Source organism: Emys orbicularis, chromosome 8, assembly GCF_028017835.1.
Source record: "Emys orbicularis isolate rEmyOrb1 chromosome 8, rEmyOrb1.hap1, whole genome shotgun sequence".
Taxonomy (NCBI): domain Eukaryota; kingdom Metazoa; phylum Chordata; order Testudines; family Emydidae; genus Emys; species Emys orbicularis.
This window is the reverse complement of record NC_088690.1, coordinates 105,222,823-105,243,751: the sequence shown is the minus strand read 5'-3', so window position 1 is coordinate 105,243,751 and position 20,929 is coordinate 105,222,823. Positions and strand designations below refer to the sequence as shown.

The window sequence follows — 20,929 nt, the reverse complement described above, 5'->3', positions numbered from 1 at the left end:
TTGGCAGTGTGTACATCTTGGGAGTTACAACGCAGAAAGCTGCTTTACTGCGCAGAAACTTGCCAGTGTAGACAAGGCCTAAGCTTGGACAAGTTGCTTATTCTCTCTGTGCTTCAGTTCCCTATCTTCTGCTTGTGTATTGTATCTCTTTCTCCTGCCTTTTATCTGTCTTGTCTATCTAGATGGAAAGGCTTTCTTTGAGGCAAGGGCTGTCCCCTACTATGTGTTTGTGCAGGGTCTAGCACAATGAGGCCCTGATCTTAGTTGGGGCCTGTTGATAGGATTTCCTCTCCTCCCCTGCTCCCCCCCCCACTTCTCTGAGAGGAGATTCAAACAATGGGTAAATAAAAAACTCAACCTCATGAAGTTTATGTGCAAAACAACTATCTTGGTGCCCAAACTGGGGTTTATGCTCCCATTTAGTTGTAGACCCAAGTAAACCCTCAGGGATTTCATACATGCTCTTGTAAATTTGACCCTATAAATACACATAGCTACACTAGTGTTCTGTGAAGTCTTGTTTACATAGAACCACACTGAGAGTTTGTTGTTCTTTAATGAAAACATTCTATAGATTCACAGTACAGTGTACTCAGTGGTTCTCAACCAGGTGTACCTGTAACTCTGGGGTACACAGAGGTCTTTCGGGGGTACATTAGCTCATCTACATATTTGCCTAGTTTTACAACAGGCTACATAAAAAGCATTAGTAAAGTCAGTACAAACTATTTCATACAGGCAATTACTTGTTTATACTGCTCTATATACTATACACTGACATGCAAGTATAATATTTATATTCCAATCAATTTATTTTATAATTATATGGTAAAAATGAGAAAGCAAGCAATTTTTCAGTAATCGTTTGCTGTGACACTTTTGTATTTTTATGTCTGATTTTGTAAGCAAGTCGTTTTCAAGTGAGGTGAAACTTGGGGGTACGCAAGACAAATCAGACTCCTGAAGGGGGTACAGTAATCTGAAAGATTGAGAGCCACTGCTCTAATACAATATGTAATTCACCATGTGGTCCAGGTGTAGTAATATCTCCATTTGCTCCTTAACAAAAGTTTGAATTCAAAAGGCATAGTTCTCATGCATAAAAGTTTTAATGTGAGGATTAAAGAAATACTTAGTTGTAAACAGAGCAGGACAGTTTAGTTCACAATGGATTTATTGTTCCTTATTAGCCATATAGTGTTCAGATTAATCCATTTAATGCTTAAGAAAATTCAGTGGAAGAACGCAACATTCATTTCAGAATGAACGAGATGCAAATATTTTCCTTACTCCCCAAAATATCTAAATCTAATGAATGGATTAAAGATGGGATAATTTACATTCTTGCCCTGGGCAGTTTCATCAATTTTATAATCGGGATGACTGTAAAAGGCATAAATGACTCACCTGTAATGCTCAAACTGCAGTATGTGGTTGTCGGAGAAATGCATGATAGTTTAGACCATTCTTGTTCCCAAAACTAACAGTTGCCTGAACTCTCTGTATTCTTTTAGGGATCTGTGCAGTTTTATAATATGTGGCTATAAAACTCTGTAATCCAAACCAATACAAATGTATGTACAATTGCAAGCACTGCACTGTGTCAATAAAAAGACTTTTTCACCTATAGGACACTAGGGACACTTTCAGCCTTGGGTCAGGAGTGCGGGCTTGTCAGTCTTAAGTGCAAGTCAGCAGCTTGTCTTGAGAGCAGTGAATAATTAGGTGTCCTGTGTCTGGACTGAGTTATGTGGCTATCCCAGACTTCTGGACAATGGGATTTCTCCTAGCCAGTCAAGATTGACGAAAGTTTTAAACACAGTTTTCTGGGCATTTTCAGATGACAGATAACCCTTTGCCTTAGTTCCTTAACTTGAACAAAGCATTTAAATAGATATGTTCCTCTCTCCCCGCTCCCCACCAAAATCAGTGATAGCCACATTGGGGGTCTAATTCAAAACCCATTCAGATCAGTGGGAACCTCTCTATTTACTTCAAGGGACTTTGGATTGGGCTCCTACTGGATAATATTTACAAACCTACGTTGTGATAGGTGTACTGCATGTGTGCCCTTATTTTCTCTAATAGATGTTGTAATGCTGTTGTAGTATTACAGAATATTTGAAAATGAGGCAGCAGCATCCATGCTCTGTGACCAAAAAAAAAAAAGCTTTTAATGTATGACCTCTCTCTCTCTCTCTCTCTCTTTTTTATTTTTATATATAATATAGTGTTTGGAGAAAACAATTTTAAAACTCAAGCAGTTTTCACCCTTCCATTAACCCTTCCTGTAGTTGGACTTGTTCTACTGTGTGCCTGAAACCAACAGAAATATCTACATACACCTCTACCTCGATATAACGTGACCCGATATAACACAAATTCGGATATAACGCGGTAAAGCAGCGCTCCGGGGGTGGGTGGGGCTGCGCACTCCGATGGATCACAGCAAGTTCGATATAACGTGGTTTCACCTATAACGCGGTAAGATTTTTTGGCTCCCGAGGCCAGCGTTATATCGGGGTAGAGGTGTATATTCTAAAAAATATATGCAGTTAACATGGGCTTAAAAATATACAGTCACGTAATATACCATCAGTGCTACCACCATGGATTTATTATGGTGACTTCTAGGGGACATTTTTACATCTCTGTGAATACGTTGTTTCCCACGGTTTGTGACAAACTGGAGGAAAACTTTTGGTCCAAATATTCCCAGTGAAAAAAATAAGTATCAGTACTGTGCTGATGTCTGCTGAAGGGGGTGAATAAATAGTGCCTAATGTTTTCTATATCCCATAAGTTTGTAAAAAGCAATATAGCTTATAAGTCAACTTGGAAAATGTCATCTAGATGAAATTACTAAAAGGTGGGTGCACAGCGGGTTGAAAGACCAAACTCAAAGAGTAGTTCTCAATGGTTTGCTATCAAATTGGGAGGGCGTGTTTAGTGGTGGTCTGCAGGGCTCATTCCTGGGTCCAGAACTAGTCAATATTTTCATTAATGGCTTGGATAATGGAGTAGAGAGTATGCTTATAAAATTTGCAGCTAACACCAAGCTGGGAGGGGTTGTAAGCATTTTGGAGTACAGGTTTAAAATTCAAAATGACCAGGGGCGGCTCTAGGCACCAGCAAAGCAAGCACGTGCTTGGGGCAGCCCATTTGCAGGGGCGGCAGGGATCCAGCAGGGGAGCTGAGAACCAACAGGGGGCCCTGGGAGCTGTAGTTCCTTGGTTAGCTCTCTGCCTATAGAGCCAGCCCTGGAGCAGGGAAAGAACTACATTTCCCAGCATTCCCTTGGCCACTACCAACAGGAAAGAGGGGGAGGGAGTGAGGAAGCTGAGACCTCATGCTGCAGCCTGCTGTGAATGGAGAGCTGCACTGGGAAGGGTAGGGATACCATATTTTAACATTCAAAAAATAGGACACTCCACGGGGAGGGAGGGTAGCCCCACCTTGCCACCATCTACTCCCTCTGACTGCCCCCCACAGAAACCCCAACCCATCCAACCCCCTGCTCCCTGTCCCCTGATCACCCCATCCCGGGACCCCTGCCCCAACTGCCCCCCAGGACCCCACCCCCTATCTAAGCCCCACTGATCCTTGTCCCCTGATTGCCCCCTCCTGGGACCCCACCCCCTATCTAAGCCTCCCTTCTCCTTGTCCCCAACTGCCCCCTCCTGAGACCCCCCCAACTTCCCCCCTAGGACCCCACCCCCTACCTGTCCCCTGACAAACCCCTGGGACTCCCATGCCTATCCAACTTCTGCCTGTCCCCTGACTGCCCCCCCGAACCCTGACCCATCTAACCCCCCCTTTTCCTTGTCCCTTGACTGCCCCCCGAACCTCCGCCCCATCCAACCCCCCCTGCTCCCTGTCCCTTGACTGCCCCCCCGGAACTCTCTACCCCTTCTCCAACCACCCAGCCCCCTTACCGTGCCACTCAGACCATGCTGCATACATGCTGCCATGCTCCCCTGCGGAGCCACAGTCCCCCCCCTGCACCTGCCTTCCAGATTTGAACACCTCAAAATTAAGGAGTGCTCAAGCTCAGTTTGGGCGGCTGTTACTTCATTTCTCCCAAATCAAATATACTGATCCACTGTAACTTGCTATAGAAAAAGTAGGATAAAATTGAGCAAGAAATGCTTCCCAGTGGTTATTAGGACTGGAATTGCTATTTTCAACAGCCATTGCCTTTTTTGTTTGTTTGTTTGTTTAAAAGGAAGACAGTGATATTGCATTGGCAAATTTAGAAAGAAAGAATGGAACAAAAGAATAATAAAGGCACCTCAACTTTTCCTCATTTATGTAGGACAGTCTTATAATATGCATCCAGATATCCTCCGTTCACACAAGCTGAAAATTGTTCCACTTTACTGCAGTTCTGTAACCATATGGGAACCAATCCTGTCTGTGTTCTGTGCACACCTAAAATTCCTGCTGAATGACCTGCCCTGGGAGCGAGTTACCAGTGACCCAGGGCTGTGGCGGAAGGAGGGTGCAGGTCGGGGGTGGGAGAGCCCAGGGCTAGGGCGGCAGGAGGTGTGTGTGTGGGGCAATGGTGGGGGGGTAGGGGGGAGCCCAGAGCTGGGGCGGCAGGGGGTGCGGGCGGGGGGTGAGAGCCCAGGACTGGGGCGGCGGGGGGGTGAGAGCCCAGGGCTGGGGCGGTGGGGGGGGTGTGGGTCGGGGGGGGGGGAGAGCCCAGGGCTGGGGCGGCGGGGGGGTGCGGCGAGGAGCCCAGGGCTGGGACAGGGGGCAGCCAAAATTTTTTTTGCTTGGGGCGGCAAAAAACCTAAAGCCAGCCCTGAAAATGACCTTGACAAATTGGAGAATTGGTCTCAATTCAACAAGATGGAATTCAATAAAGACAAGTGCAAATTACATCACTTAGGAAGGAAGAATCAAGTGCACAACTACACCATGGGGAATAACTGGCTAGGTGGTAGTACTGCTGAAAAGGCTCTGGAGGTTATAGTGGACCATAAACGGAACATGACTTGTCAATGTGATGCAGCTGCAAAAAAGGCTAATGTGATTCTGGGGTATATTAACAGGACTCTTGTATGTAAGACACGGGAGGTAATTGTCCCACTCTACATGGCACTGATGAGGCCCCAGCTGGAGTATTGTGTCCAGTTCTGGGCACCACATTTTAGGAAGGATGTGGACGAATTGGAAAGAGTCCAGGGGAGAGCAACAAAAATGATTAAATGTTTAGAAAACCTGACCTATATGGAAAGGTTGAAAAAACTGGGCCTGTTTAGTCGTGAGAAGAAGACTCAGGAGACCTGATAACAGTCTCCTAATATGTTAAGGGCTCAGGGGCGTGCACAAGGGGACGGGAGCAAGCAGGGGCATGGTCCCACCCCAATAATTGGCAGGGGCATAACTCCTCCAGGGCTGCAGCCGGGCACAGAGCTCCTCTGGCCCCGGGGCCGCAGCGAGGGCACGGAACATGCCCCTCCAAAGCGGTCATATTTAAATTCTTGCGCATGCCCCAGCAAGGGCTCGTATAAAGAGGACGGTGATCGATTGTTTTCCATGTCCACTGAAGGTGGGACAAAAAGTAATGGGCTTACTCTGCAGCAAGGGAGATTTAAGTTAGATATTAGGAAAAGCTTTCTAACTATAAGGGTAGTTAAGCTCTGGAATAAGCTTCCAGGGGAGATCATGGAGTGCCCATCATTGGTAGCGTCTAAAAACAAGTTGGAAAAATGCCTGTAAGGCATGGCCTAGGTTTCCTTGGTCCTGCCACAGTGCAGGGGGCTGGACTTGATGACTTCTTGAGGTTGCTTCCAGCCGTACATTTCTATTATTCTATGATATATTGTTCACCCTTTTATTTTTTTTAAGCCTATGAAAAGATGTGGGGATAATTCCGTGTGGCATTCTTGGCCCTTAACTCCTATGAAACACAATCCCTTGAAGCAGTTTTGTGCTTGCCTTGCAAAGGTGCCCCTCTTGGGGCAAATAAGTCACTCTTCCAGTCATCCTACAAGAGGTGCTAGAGATTGAGTAGCACAGTAGGCTCCCTTTGGAGGCTGAGAGCATCACCTTTACAACTTAAACCTCACTGCACTGTTATCACCCTGCATTGGATCTGCTGGGGGGGGGGGGGGGGGAGGAAACTGTCTTAGATAAAGTAATTGTAATATCTCTGGGCCAGATTCTGCCATGCTTGAGTAGTATCTTATTTGGCAAGTAACTTCTTTGCTTTCCAAGGGGAAAGGTTTTACTCTCCATGAGTAAGGGTGGCAGACTGACCAATTTTAAACATCTTGTGTGTTATTTTAAAAGAAGCTATTGTTAAACTGGACTGACGAAAATGGGGTGGAGTTATTTGTCCATAGCATGAAGAGGATTTGTTTTGTAATTTGGCCCTTTGTACGCATGCAGTGAGTATACATTTATTCTCTAAATATCTTTTTCCCTCTCACCCCTGGACAGAAACTGGGCGAAGGATTAGCCAAGCTGCGGACAGTGCGCGAGGCTCCATCTGAATGTGTCTGCCCACCAGGTATGTGGAACAGTGACATCTTATTTATACCATTCCCACCAAAGTTTGACTGTTGGTAAATTGTTGACAGTCTTACTGCATTAATACTACCCACATTCCTCTTCTTTCTTTTAGCTGCTCCTTTGTATTAAATGGAATATGCTAACGAGTTTAAATACCTCCAAAGATGAAGTGCCCCCTTCTGATCAACTGGATTAACTTTCCCTGGCTTGCATTTATGTGTTTGGTGTTTGGGGCTTGAGTGGGGGAGCCGTGTGCACTATTAAATAACTGTTTTACTCTAACATATCTACTGACCTGTGTGCCCTACACAGTCCACTGAAAGGCATTCAGAAAAAGACATATAAAAACCTCTGCAGTTTAAACATCAGTGTGATAATTAAAAGCTGTATCACCACTTCCTTTTAAGATGCTAGAGTGGCTTCTCCAGTATTGCTCTGCATATGAAAACTCTCATTGACTGTTTAAATTCCCTCACACAGTTTAATGAACTTCCTAGACAATCAAGATCTTCCTGTTTTGTTTTGAAAGAGCACCCTCTTTAGAAACAATAAACATCTTCAATTAGTCTGCGTGGGAATCACATTTACACAAATACACTCAAAATATTCAGCTGTTATAGTAAATAGTTAGAAATGCTCCAGAGGGCGAATCATAATTTTTTTTTTTTTTTTGCACAGATTTGTTGTGAAGATGAGCTAGATTGCACAATGTTTGATGATGGAAAATGCACGGAAGTGCTAAATTTTCTTTAAAACGTTTATTCAATCATTATTGACTATAATCATCATTGACTGTAACCTCTTTAGAACAATATGGAAAGCGTACGGTATGCAGAGCTGTCTGTACATTGTGCACGGAGGGATAATTTTAACATTTGAGGTCAAAAGCTTCCATATGAGAGTATTTTAATCTTGTACAGAAATCAAAGTCTACCTAAACAGCACTGATTAAGATGAAATTACTTTTGTATAAAAAGCTGAAAGTTCCAGCATTTGGAAACACAATAGATAAAAAATGTATTCTGGGATTTTCCCAACATATTGGACATGAAAACTATCACAGTCTGGCTCCCAGCATTATTCCTTACTCATGAAACAAAAATGGTGGTGTTTTTTCCTTTTGATGTTAAGCCTTAAAATTATGCATAATAGCCTATAAAATATTTGACTCATGGCTCTTTTAAATGCATTAATGCAATTGTAGTAATTTTATTCAATTTATTTGCTAGTGGTTAGCTAACGTGAACGGCCTTTATGCTCCATGTCTGGGCTGATTGTCTTGCAACCAGACTAGATTAGTTGAGAAATAAATCAGGGTTATTTCAGCCCATATCAGAATGTCAGGGAAAGTCTGGAAGAAAGGCCTTTTATTTTTCTCATGCACATTTTGGCTCAGAGGAGGGAAAATTAACTTTATTCCCTTGGTGTTCCCAACTAACAATAGCTGACCTGATGCTCTTCATCTCTGTTCTGTGCATTCCTACTCCTGACAAGGCAAATTATTGCCTTGGGACCGAAGCTGGCCAAGTCAGTGGGGCTCTGGGTGGACACTGCTCACTGCAGGATTGAGGTCTCGAGCCACAAAATTTGTTAACCAGAGTACTTGCAATCAGGAGGGTACGGATGCCTGCTGATTTAAGTGCTAAGCACTGAAAAAGCATTTTAAGTACAATAGGCAACTGAGATCCAAGAGTCTCTTTTGTTGCATGGGTGAGCCTCCACTCTGTTAAAGGGCCTATGGATTTGTTGGTGAAATACTTGTTGCAATCAGAGTAATTTGTAAGGAAAAAGGAAGAAGAAAAGCTTTTATGAGGCGACTGGTGATACACAGTTACTTTGAACTTGCTACCAATCCTGACTCCCATCAATCAGTAATAATATTTGTACCTGCGTAGTACTCTTCCTCCAGAGAGATGAGTGCTTCATTAAGTCGGTGGGGGTGACCACGCTTCCCCTTACATAAAACTGAAGATGTTTCAGTTTGTCCAAAATTCAGCTGACAGTTTTTTTTATTTGTCGTAGCAGCCTTTCCTCCAATATTCTTTGCTGAGGAATATTGAATTCCCCTCTGACCCCTAGTTAAATACTCTGATCCCAACAGTGCTGGTCACCTGCAACTGTCATTGAAGTCATCTGGAACTGCAGGGATATGTCACATCGTTAGAAAGCTAAGGCCAAAATCTGTACTCAGATCTGGCCTTTCTGCACCAGTCAGGAGGTGCAAAGGGGACAGAAACTGACTGCCACTGGCCAGTAAAGGATTCCCCTGTAGGAGGGGAGCTGGTGCGGGTGTGCTGGGTCTTGCCAGCCCCCTTAATCCTTGGCACAGGTGATTGGAGTTGGGGGACTGAACTAGGGCAATCCTCCACTTCTACAGGGTCAATTAAGGACCCTTGGTCAGTGGTGCAAGTTAAAGTTGCCTGGAAGCTGCTCCAACTCTCGTTGGGGCCAACAAGCCAGAACTGAGTGGAACTCAGTCACAGGAGAGATTCAAGTTCATAGGCTTAATTTCACCCTCTCCAGAACATAAGCTAACGTAAGGTGATCCTTCCTTTTATTTGGATCCGTATTTGGTTTTAAAGCAATACTTGTGCTAGCTTTTGTAACTTTATTTGCTATGTTTGGTATACGTTTGTGTTTCATGTAACTCTCTTCTTCTTTGCATCTTCTATACAAAGAGAGCTTTTCTTGCTGTCCTCCATGCCTTCATTAACAGGCTGGGACGCTATTGCTTGATTCAAAACACTTCCTAAGGGAAACCGGGCAGGCTAGGGAAAAAGAACAGTTCAGTCACATATAAAGATGTGAGAGCTGGAAAAACAATCTCCTGAAGAAAGGGGTTAACCATGATAAACCATCAAGTTAAATGAGACTCAAAGCTAATTTGACCCTTGTCCTAGATATCATAAAGTCACATGCAGGAGCCCCACATAAGGGTTGAATGGTGGGATAGGACACCAGTTAAGCAGTAATTGTGCTTTGTTGACCAAATGGCTGATATTTTTCTAGATATTTTCATATGGCTTAATTGCTTTTGTTTTTTTAATAACTTGGCTTGTTTTATGTGATCAGCTCTCAGTACTGATTTAAAAAAACTTTTAAAAATGGTAGGAATGAGTGACTCTAATTATATTGTTTTGGGGGTGGGGGTCAATAGAATTCTTAATAAATAGAAGAACCCCAGCAGGATTTCAGTTAACTCTGTTCTGAAATAGAAAGTAGACAGTTGATCCACTGAGAGACTCTTTTGTTATTGTCCATAGAGGTATCATTGGCCACCAGAGGGAGCCCATATTATTTCATGAATGCCATAGAAACAAAATGAGAATGACAAGGAAAAGTAGCTCATGAAACACCTTGGCTCAAGTCTATGATGCTAAAATCAGGTGCATTCCCTAGCTCCCTGCAAGGTCTGCGTGTTTGCAGAACTTCATGAAAATCCAACTTAATATACATTGTGTTTTCATTTCTACAACAACAACAACAACAACAACAACAACAAAAATTGCCTAAATGTTTGGGCTAGAAGTTTCTCCATAACTTGTTCAGCTCCATGACCTTAGTGTGAGAAGGTGGTTGCACAAGTTCCAGTGTTTGGTACCCTCGGGGCGGTACCCCACTGGCCAAGTTCAGTGCGGTGTGAATAGTAATGGTAGTGCTTGTTTTCTATCTTGGCTTTGTGTCGCTGCTATGACCTTTCATTTTTCAATGTCTCCAACTACTCTGTGGCTTTGGATACAGCTGTTTGTATTCAGACCAGAACTAGTAACAACCACCTCCTTACGTCAACTCCCTGTGAAGCACCACCTCAGTTTGAAGATTTACTGGCATTCTCTGACTCATGCCCATTATAATTTGCAGAGGCCTTTAACTCCTCTGTACCAGTTTTTCTTTTTCTGGCTTGATCCTCATGTGGCCTCTATTAGATAAACTTCAGCAGGTGCAAGAACACTTGCTTAAAAGGCACTCAAGTGGTGGAACTCCTAATAGCTTTTCAACCGATGGGCCTTTGGAGACAGATAAAAGCAAAATGAAAACCCTCTGCTTTGCTCACTAACAGTTGTGAAACCTGTGGCTGATTTTTTTTTTTTTATTAAAGAGGCTTTCTATTGTATTTTCATCCACAGTGCTTTGAAATATTTTGCCTGAAAGACCCCTTATAAATGTAATATTTGCCTTATGAGAAATTTTTCTGCAGTCTTCCAATCGGTGGTAAAGGAGCCCTACGAGCTTGAGATGTTAGATCATCTTAGAACCATGCGAGTACTTCCTTTTAAATGTGTGGATTTAAGAAACCCCCAAATGGTCACCTCGTATGTAGTTTAGACAGGGCCTTGAGTGCAGCAGGTGTAGAAGACGACAGCTGCTTTGCTGGCAGAAGTACAAAGCAGACATCTATATGTTGTTTCCGGTTACTGTCAGTAAAAGAAATGAAAGTTGGGCCGTGATGGAGGAAATTCCTGCAAGCATCCCCCTCAACAAGTTCCCCTCTGACTGCTCTCTTGGAGACGGGGAGGAGGGTGCCTTCCATGGACTAGGTCTGCTCCCAAATCTGGCAGATCCTCTGAGATCCATTGAAGGTCAGGGCCATCCATGAAGTGGCTTTTGTACACCACCTCATTTGCTATGTCTCTCAGCACACTTCCCTTGAACCACCTTCTCTCCCACACTTACCCAGAATCTCTGTGCAAGTTTCCCCCTGTTGGTGTGCTCCAATCTGTTGTGACTGGGCAGCCGTAGGTGTAAGAGAGTTGTCCCCACCACCTCAAAGCCTATCATTCTTTGACCTCTGAGACGAAGGTGCCTGTTTCACTGGTTTCTTTTGGTGTTGATGCTGCTCCATTAGACACTGGATTGAGATCTCCAACTCATGCCCAACAGCCATCAAACAATGATGAGTTTTGGTGACTGTCTGATATGTATCAGCTTCGTTTTGATTCACTCATGCCTCTCTGCAGTGTAAGAAGAGCCTATCTATTGTTCGTTCCACAGTCACACAACAGTTCTGTCATCGATACATTCAAACAGGCAGAAATACAGAGAAAACACCTTAACTCAGAATTTCCTGATTTCTGTATGATAAAATTTTCTAGTCTTCCCCTTGAATTAATGTTGGATTTTTGTGTGTGTATAACAAACTGCATAAAATGTTCAGTGTAAGTGATTGGAACATCAAATTAATACATGACAAGTATTTCCTAAGAATGTCTTAGCCACAAAAATAGCGGAATGGTGCTTCGTACCTGCAGGAGAGCAGATGGTTTTAATTGTCTAGAAATGGAACCGTGTGTGCCTGGGAAAGGAGATGAGGTGAATTTTAATACACCTCTGCAGGCTCAGTGGCCCCATACTATTTTTCCCTGTTGCAGAGCAACTTAATAGCCTGTACTTTCCCTTCAAACATTTCTGGGATTTTTCTAGGAGCCAAAGGAAGCCTGGCACTTAACTCTCACTGAATTCAGTGGGATTTGGGTGCTCAGTTCTCTCAGGCAACTTCAAAAATCCCAGCTATCATACCTAAGCCTGTTAGGGTACGTCGACACTGCAATAGAAGACCCACGGCTGTCCCATGTCAGCAGACTTGGGCTCACGGGGCTTGGGAATATAAAGTTGCCGTGTAGGCATTGAGGCTTGAGCCCGAACATCTACATTGCAGTTTTATAGCCCCGCAGCCTGAGTCTGCTGACATGGGCCAGCCATGGGTCTTCTACTGCAGTGTTGATATACCCTTAAGGGCTGGGATTTGGCTGTACAGAACATATTTCAGGTTGTAAAACAGTTAAGTGTACCAGTAGATCTTATGGCTCCCAGCTTGTTGAAATACCTGGCCAGTAAAATCATCATTTTTATTGTGAGTGGGGTCTTCAAACATCTCTTGCTATCTGAGCCCTCTGGGTTGTCTTCCCCATGTAAATATTGAAATGGAATTTCCCTAATTAGCAGAGTTCAAAGGTAATGGGGCTCATCTCATTTTTTAGTGTTGACCACTGACAGACTTTACCCAACAGGGGGCAAGATGATTACTGCTGAGTTTGCAGATTGAATTGAATTTTAACTAGCAGGGTCTCTGTTTATCTATGTTCTGCAACACCAGGCTTCTAATAGCTTTCCTGGGCTGTGTATATGAAAGATGTATCCTTGTGGGTTTCAAAATCCTCATTTTTGATCACTTAAATGGACATAGTAAAAATAATGAATGGTGCATCAAATGGAAGAAAAATCTTTCATTTACCCTTACAATTCATGGGGTCCTATGCTCCTTTGTTGTCTTTTTCAGTACTGGTAAACTTGAATGTCTAAGACACTAAGATTTTTTTTCCATTCTGTGAGATTGATTTCTCTAGAGCAGAGTAATGATCCCTAACAAAACACAGTATTTGTTTTTATTAATTCCCCAGTTAGAAAAAAACACACAGATTATCCCCCAATAAATCTTGTTTTTTAAAACTCCACTTTTTTTGTATTATTCCTCTCTACAGCAATTTCATCCATGTCTTGGCATCTCCCTGTACCTCACCCTTCGTTTCAGCAAGGTTCATCTTCCCATTCCTCCTTTGCCCACTGGAGCGTTAGGCAAATCATAGTCATGTTAACGAGCAGGTTTTATTAAATCAGTTTTTTTCCTGCACAGTAGCACTTAGGCCAAGATTTTCACAAATGAGGGCCTAACATTAAGCTCGTATATAGGAGCTGCTGAGCGTGTGACATGTTTGAAAAATCAGGCCATCTGTTTAGAAGCCTACTCTCAGGCAATCTATCTTTGATTTGATAACCTTGGGCCTGGTTAATATAACCCCATCACAGATCTGTTAGCAACTTCATGTAACAAAGCAACATTTACAGCTCAAAAATGCTGCTAACAGTATTGCCAGTGGTGTCCCTCTGATGGCTGTGTCCTGACAGTGACCCCACTGCTCTCCCTAACTCCCTTTGGGTGGTGATGAAAGACCTCAAAGGGCATCTGGAATGGTATCTGTGCACCACATGTGTACTGCAACGTCTGACTTGGCTTTCCCATGACCTACCTGTAGTAGTTAGTGATCCCCTAAAACTCCTTAAAAAGATTCTAATCTCCAAGGCCATCTCCCTCAGATGAAACAGGGTCACTCTAGTGTTGCATTTGAAGATATACACAGAGGGCTGGGCTGTTAACACATTCAGTGCCAAATTGTCTGAGTTAGGTAGGTACCATAAACGGTTGCAACCTCTGCTATGGAGCAACTGCTATTGCTTTCTGTAATGTTTGTAAGTGGCCTCCATCACTGTAGCATCTGTGACCCTTGCCGCTAACAGGAATCCACTAATCATGGAAGCTTTCCCCACAGAAGCAAGTGAATAAGTTAATGATGTTTGCTCTGTATCAGTGATGTGCTTGATCTGTGCCCCACAGAGTGGTCTCACCATTACTGAAGCCCCAGGGGTCTCAATGCTGCCTGCTGAGATTTCCCTCACTGCACTAATGTGATTCTTCCACCCCGAGGGGTATCTTTGGCAGTGCCTGCTGCTGCTTTTACTGCTGCTTCACTCCTGTTCTGGGGGATCTGGTGGGGAGAGTGAGAGAGAACCACATTAAAGGGGCATGCAGAGGGAGATGATCTTTGGCTGGCAGAAGGAAAGAAATGCAGCTTCCATCGAATGGGATAGTGACTGATTGAGAATTGAAATGGCTGCTCTCAGATAGGGGTTCCCCAAAATTCCTGCAATTGTTAGTTCAGTGAGGCATGTCCTCTGGATTCTAAAAAAAATCTGTGTCTGTCTTCTAGTAATGATGTTAATGTCTCTTGTGGGCCTTTGAATATGTTATGGGTGGGTGCTCTCTTCTGGTTGCTCAGCAGCTGTGAGCGGGCTACAAATACTCGTTCCAGAGTGGTACTGACCGCAATGACACCGGTGCGTGACCAAGGAAGGAATCAGAACGTCATGTCGCCTTAGTTTTCAGCTCTCTTAAACCCACCAAAATAAAACAATGGGCCTGAACCTGGTCCAGTTGAAGTCCCAGGGCAAAACTCCTGTTGATGTGAATTGGGAGCAGGACACAGTTCCAGAGTTTACCAAATACGAAGGTCCAGAACAGTAGAGTAATAGCGGGCCCTTTCATAGTGCTATTCATCTCCAGAGCACTTTAACAAACATGAACTAATTAAAAACAATGACATCAATGGGAGAAGACTTCTAACATTTTTCTTAAGGCTCCCAAAGCTGTTTTGTGAGTAATGAAAACTATAAAAATAAACATGATGCCCATGGCCTCTGTAAGAATCTGTATGTAACTTTATCTTTGTCTTGATGCATGAAATTAGTTAACTACACCCAGATACTCTTGATGTAGACCTCATCGGTTCTGGGTTTCCAAAGATTAGACTCATGAAACTAGACTGATGGTTGGTTTTTTGTGTGTGTTGATTTGTCTAGGAATTTCCCACTGGCTTCCCCTCAGTGTCCTTCCCCCTCTTATTTGAATTCTGTCTGAATGCTCCCCTGAATGAGTGGGAATTATTGAAAGTAGATTACGTATGGTTTGGCAACTACTGTATCTTTATGCCATCTCAGCGAGTCAATCATGCTATCATTTCTGATCAGTCCTGTGTGTATAATGGGATTAGAATGCGTTTAAATGTACTTTAGGTTGATCTTATCATGCATGCAGTGTTGAGAGAAGCAGTTTTTAGCACAAGCCCTGTGTGAAAATGATTTTGGCCAGTCAGCTACTTTTGGCAGCATTCCTGCAGTGATAGCTGCGCCACCAAGAAACGGCAGGCTGCTAGTGAACTATTTGGGTTTTAGAACTGCACCGCATAATGAGCATCATCACCTTGTGCTTGGTGTGCCGTACTAAGGGGTTAGGAGGTGACCTGAGTCATGTCAAAACCAAATGTGAGCTGAAGCGTGATTAGATTTATATTAATTACATTCTGCACCCCCAACCCCCATCAGACAGAGGAATCTGCTTTCTTTGATAGCTGTTTTCCTAACTGACATTCTGGGGACCCCCAGTGACTCATGCCACTAACTCCTTTTCCAGCGCGGCAAAAATGTACCAGCTCAGAAAATAGGTGAAAAAAGCTGCTGCTGCCACTACCAACCTATGGATTATTCAGCAGCAGGAGTTGCACAGTGAGGATTTACTGTTTCTAGAATCCAGTGGGCTAAACTGTTCAATTTGCCTTCAGTTTAGGATGCAAGAAATCCTGGGCCATTAATAAATTCTCATCTCTTGCCCAGTTGTGTTGCTGCACCCAGACCAATACATCTTGTATTGGTTTGTTTGTTTGTTTCTGTTGCTTTAAGATAATAAGGCCATATCTCTTTCTTGTAAGGACTGTAAGGTTACTGGGTTTAGAGCAGTGTAAGTTTTAAAGAATCCAGAAATATCTTCATTGCTCTTATCAAAGACATAGAGGCTTGCCTTGTGCTGAAGAATTAAGCTCTGATCTTGCCAGAGCTACAGATAAAATGGTGCAAGGTAGATGCCCGGTTTGCTGTTGGTTTGTTTTCCAGAACAATTTTGTGCTAGAGAATCAGAGTTGGTTCTTGCTACTGAACATTTTCTGTAAAGGAAAAGATCCTTCTAAGGTCTAGGAATATGAACACTTACCACCTAATACTTTACATCTTCAAACCTCTAATTTGCTAATCTCCATAACACCCCCCCCCCCCCCCCGAGAGGTAGGTAAGCATTACAATCACCGTTTCACTTTTGGGAGTAATCCTGACAGTGTGGCTTTGTCTACACTAGCACTTTTGTCAGCCAAACTTTTGTCAGTCAGGGGTGTGTAAAAAAACACACCCCTGATCAATATAGGTTGCACTGACAAAAGCACTGGTGTGGACAGTGCTATGTTGGCAGAGGACGCTCTACTGCCGACATAGCTACCGCCACTTATTGGGGGTGGTTTAATGATGCCATCAGGAGAGCTTTCTCCCGTCGGCATAGAGGAGCTACACAGGAGACCTTACAGTGCCGCAGCTGCAGCAGTACAGCTGTGCCACTGTAAGGTCTGTAGTGTAGACCTAGCCTAAGGCTACATCTACACTACAGCCGGGATCGACGCTCTGAGGTTGATCCTCCGGTGGTTGATTTAACGGGTCTAGTGAAGACCCGCCAAATCGACAGCAGATTGCTCTTCAGTCAACCCCTGTACTCTACCCCCAATGAGAAGAGTAAGGTAAGTCAATGGGAGAGTTTCTCCTGTTGGCCCCCTGCGGTGTACTACCCCGCGGTAACTCGACATAAGGTACGTCAACTCCAGCTACGTGAATAACGTAGCTGGAGCTGCATAGCATAGGTTGACTTGCTGCGGTAGAGTCGACATAGTCTAAGACTCAATGTTGGGAATAAACTGTGCCATAATAGGATTTTAACTGAGTTATGTAACTGGTTAAAGATGATTCCAGCTAAAAGGACTTAAGTGTTGTTTGAGAGACAAGGTGGGTGAAGTAATATCCCTTATTGGATCAACTTCTGTTGGTGGAGTGGAGAAGCTTTCGAGCTTACACAGCGCTGTTCTTCAGGTCTGGGTTAGGTGTTGTTTGGCTGACCAGTGTGGATAGGGATGTGCTGTGATAAACCATTTTAGAAACATGAAATGGCTCAAATATGGATTTATCACAGTGTTTCGCCACCCCTGGCTGGCCAGCCAAATCAAGCATAGATAGTTCTGCCAGACTCGTTCTTAGAACTTGAAAGCGGCTCAGATAGTGTAGTTAAATTCTCAGCATAGATGGAGCCGCACAATGATTTGTCCAGAATCATACAGTGAGTCTGTTGCAGAGATGGCAACTGGGCGTTCCTGGCTTTTGGTCCCATGCTTAGTTCCCTTCATTATGCTCTCTCTACAGCTATACAATTCGGCAACGAGCAGAAAAAATGTTCCTGTGCAACTTACTTCCTGATGGAAGTTTTCCACTGAAACATTCTTTTCCCAGCTTCTTTTGGTGTGAGAAGTGTGGCCCCCTAGCATCTCCTGAGCATTGGAGACCAAGCTCTGGGGGTTCTGTACTGTGTATGCCAACTTTCATTTGTTTGTGACTGCCCTGATTTTTGTTTTATGAGCAAAACTAGTGGAAGATCCACAAGAGCGGGCACTTGAATTCCTTCAGGGAGTTGGAGAAGTTTACCTGGGTGGTCAGGACTTATCCCTAAAAGCCACGATGCAAGACTCTCCTTTACCAAAGGCTTGAATGGTCTGAGCTGAAGCCATAATTGCTCAGTTTACGCTGAGAATCTTTATAGCCTGTCTGGAAACCCTGCTCCTTTGAGGGTCTGCAGTGGCCACCCACCGACCCCTCCCACCGTTTAATTTGAAGTCTAAACCAGACAGAAATGTGCTCTCTGACAGTCTATAAATAGAGCCATCAAGCTACCCTTACCCAAGCAAGCAGTGGTCATTTCAGGAGTGATGAAATTATCTAAAATGGCTGCTTGTGTCTGATACACCGAGCAATTGCCAACTTAACTCTGCCAGAAGGCCTTTGGGAAGAGAATGCATTTGCCCCTGATAAGCTCCCTCCCCCCCCCCACCTCTTTCATCTTGTGGCTTGCATGAGCATTCTTCCTTACTAGTTCATATGAAGCCGATCTGGCTAGGGAGGACAATATTTTCAACATCAGAAAGCTAATTCAAAAGTGTTGAGGCATTATCTGGAGGGGTTGTCAGTAAAAGTGATTCTGAAGTGTTCAGGGAGGCAAGTTCAGCAGTATTGGGTACCGCCCAGGGCCGGCTCCATGCACTAGACGAGAAAGCACATGCCTGGGGCAGCATTCCGGCCAATCTTGGGGCAGCACATTCCGGCCGCCCTGCCGTGGTTCTTTTTTTTGCTTTGGCAGCCCGGTCCGCAGCTTTTTTTTGCTTTGGCTCCCCGCACTCCGTCAGTCCCAGCTCAGCCCTGCAGGGGCATGGACCCCGGCCTGGGGGGCAGGAACTAGCGATCCCCGATGCTCACCGTGCCGCCGGGCTCCCCGGGACGTGCCACTCCCCGCCTGCACCGGCCTCCGCCTCCCGCGCCGCTCTGAGCCCGGCCCAGCTGAGCCGCCTTTAAAGGAGTGGCTGAGCGGCACCTCCTGCAGCCCCCGGGGGCTCCGCCTGCCCGGCCGGAAGAGGCACCCCAAGGCCGGAGGGGGGAGCCCCTCTTGCCCGGCTGCAGCGCCTGGCTGCCCATGGGCGGAGGGAGTGGGCGGGCGCTGCCCTTCACCCCCCTGTGAGCCGCCTTGACCACCCTCCACGCGCTCTCTGAGGCTGCTGGGTTTTGTTTGTTTTTTTTTGCTTCGGCAGTCCTGCCGCCCTTTTTTTTTGCTTGGGGTGGCAAAAAAGCTAGAGCCGGCCCTGGTACCCTCCCTCCCCTCGAGGCTTTCTGCCTGGCACCAGGATGCCAGAAATGGCTGCAGAGGAGCCTGGTATTTCAACCTGGCAGTGGAAAAGGAGCCTGTCGTAGGCTGTGTGCTGGGTCTCATGTTGTGCCCTGAGACGGCATACAATTGAAGTGACCTTTCCATGTGTGTACGTTAAGGTAAGCTGTTCTTTGAGTGACAGGTCCTGCTGGCAATACAGTGCATGGAAAAGTAGGAGAAGAGGATGGGTCCCTCGCTCCCTTGATTGCTGATGTCCTAACTAAATATTTTGGTGACTCTCCAGTTGCTAACTCTTCAAGAGGGGCTAAAATGTAGCAACAATGTACTAGCTCAGAAAGTAGGTGAGTTGCTACTGCTGCCTCTACCAACCTATGAAGCTGTCATGAAGATCATAGAATGATAGAAATGTAGGTCTGGAGGGGACCTTGAGAGATCATGTGGTCCAGTCCCCGCCTCCCCCAGCCATGGCACTGAGGCAGGGCCAAGTAAACTAGAGCATCCTTGACAGGTGTTTGGGAATTCCAGAGCCTCTCTTGCTAACCTGTTCCAGGGCTTAACTATGGAGGGTTTTAAAAAAATTGGATCAGACCTAGTGTGACACATGAAACGTGGACATGTCAGAATTATTTTCTAAAAACTCATGGTTTTCCCGCAAGATGCAGTAATCTTCCCACCCCCACTAAATGTGACTACAAAAAAATCACAGAACCTTTCAACCAGGGGCACGTCTCATATATGTCGCTATAACCTATTTATATCTGCCATCCACTCCAGCATGGAGGAATTCAGCGAGCACAATAACTCGCATTACTACATCCTTGCAAGTGACAATCAAACTGTTTCAATGACCTAATTAAACGTCCACCTGTTCTTATATGTTTGTCATAGTCAGTCTTTTCCCTGCATGAGATAGAAGCTATCCCTCAGCATTAGCATTTGGCAGCATACAGAAATACAATGTGCTTCTTTAATTTCATCCCTGCAGTAGATGAGTTTAGCTCCAGAAGTCCCTGCGTATGACTGTTAAACGGGCTTTTGGAAATTCAAGGCTCACTTGAAGTCTCATCAGTTTTGAAAAATGAGTTGAAGGAGGTCTCCGGTGCTGAATTGCCCTATCAAATGTGGTTTTATTTTCCTAACTTTAAATCTTTTCCTCTTCACTGTTCCTTTGTGAAAACCCACATAAAAAAAAGGGGAAAGTGACTGGTGAAGCTGACCGTATTGGCTTGCAACCTGGGTTGTGGCCAAAGAGTGCACAGCACAACCCAGGAGAAGGGGGTACAAAGTAGCATCCAGCCACCTTTGCTCTTGATCTTGGGCCAGCCGTGCAGCAGGTAAGGGAACAATGGGTCAGTCAGGGATCAGTGACGTGTATAGAGACCCAGGCCAGGCTCCCTATGCTGGCAGCACGGAAGGAGGTACCGTAAGTGCCACTACAGTGGCTTTACACAACTGGAGGATTCCTCTGTACTGGGAGATCCTCCCAGGACCCACAGTGCCAACATTAGGGCTTCTTTGCATCATGGCATGATGGAAAGTGGTCAGAGCACAGTGCAAAACCTGGCTCACTCTGCTGACATATGCACGGACTAATCAAACTGAAAAATGAGGGCCAGGGAGAGAGGGAAAGAAATATTCTCTCCTGGTCACTTACAGTTGCAATCACTTTTAGGAGTTACTTGTACCAACTAATTAGATTGTAAGCCCTTACGGGAAGGGGCTGTCTTATTATTTGTGTGACTAGTGTGTAGCACAGTGGGACCTTGATCCCTAATTGGGCCCTCCAGATGCTACCTCGAATAATAAATATTAAGAGGGAAAACATTTTCAGGCACAATTGTTTGTTTGTTTTGGTTTGAAGTTGACAGAACTAAAGTTTTCTTTAGAAGCTTAATTCCCGGAGATAGTGGGCTCGTATTTGCCTGATGATCACAAATATTCATTTATCAAAGGGGTGGCCGTGTTAGTCTGGATCTGTAAAAGCAGCAAAGAGTCCTGTGGCACCTTATAGACTAACAGACGTATTGGAGCATGAGCTTTCGTGGGTGAATACCCACT

General features: G+C 44.7%; 1 protein-coding gene across 1 annotated transcript in view; it reads left to right on the top strand.

Annotated features, from left to right (window-relative positions):
* The window catches only part of COL23A1 (collagen type XXIII alpha 1 chain), a 315,082-nt gene that overhangs the window by 9,252 nt on the left and 284,901 nt on the right, over positions 1-20,929 (top strand). Inside the window, exon 2 of the mRNA XM_065410054.1 lies at positions 6,451-6,520. Within this exon, the coding sequence (XP_065266126.1) occupies positions 6,451-6,520 (70 nt within the window). The remainder of the gene's footprint in view (positions 1-6,450; positions 6,521-20,929) is intronic.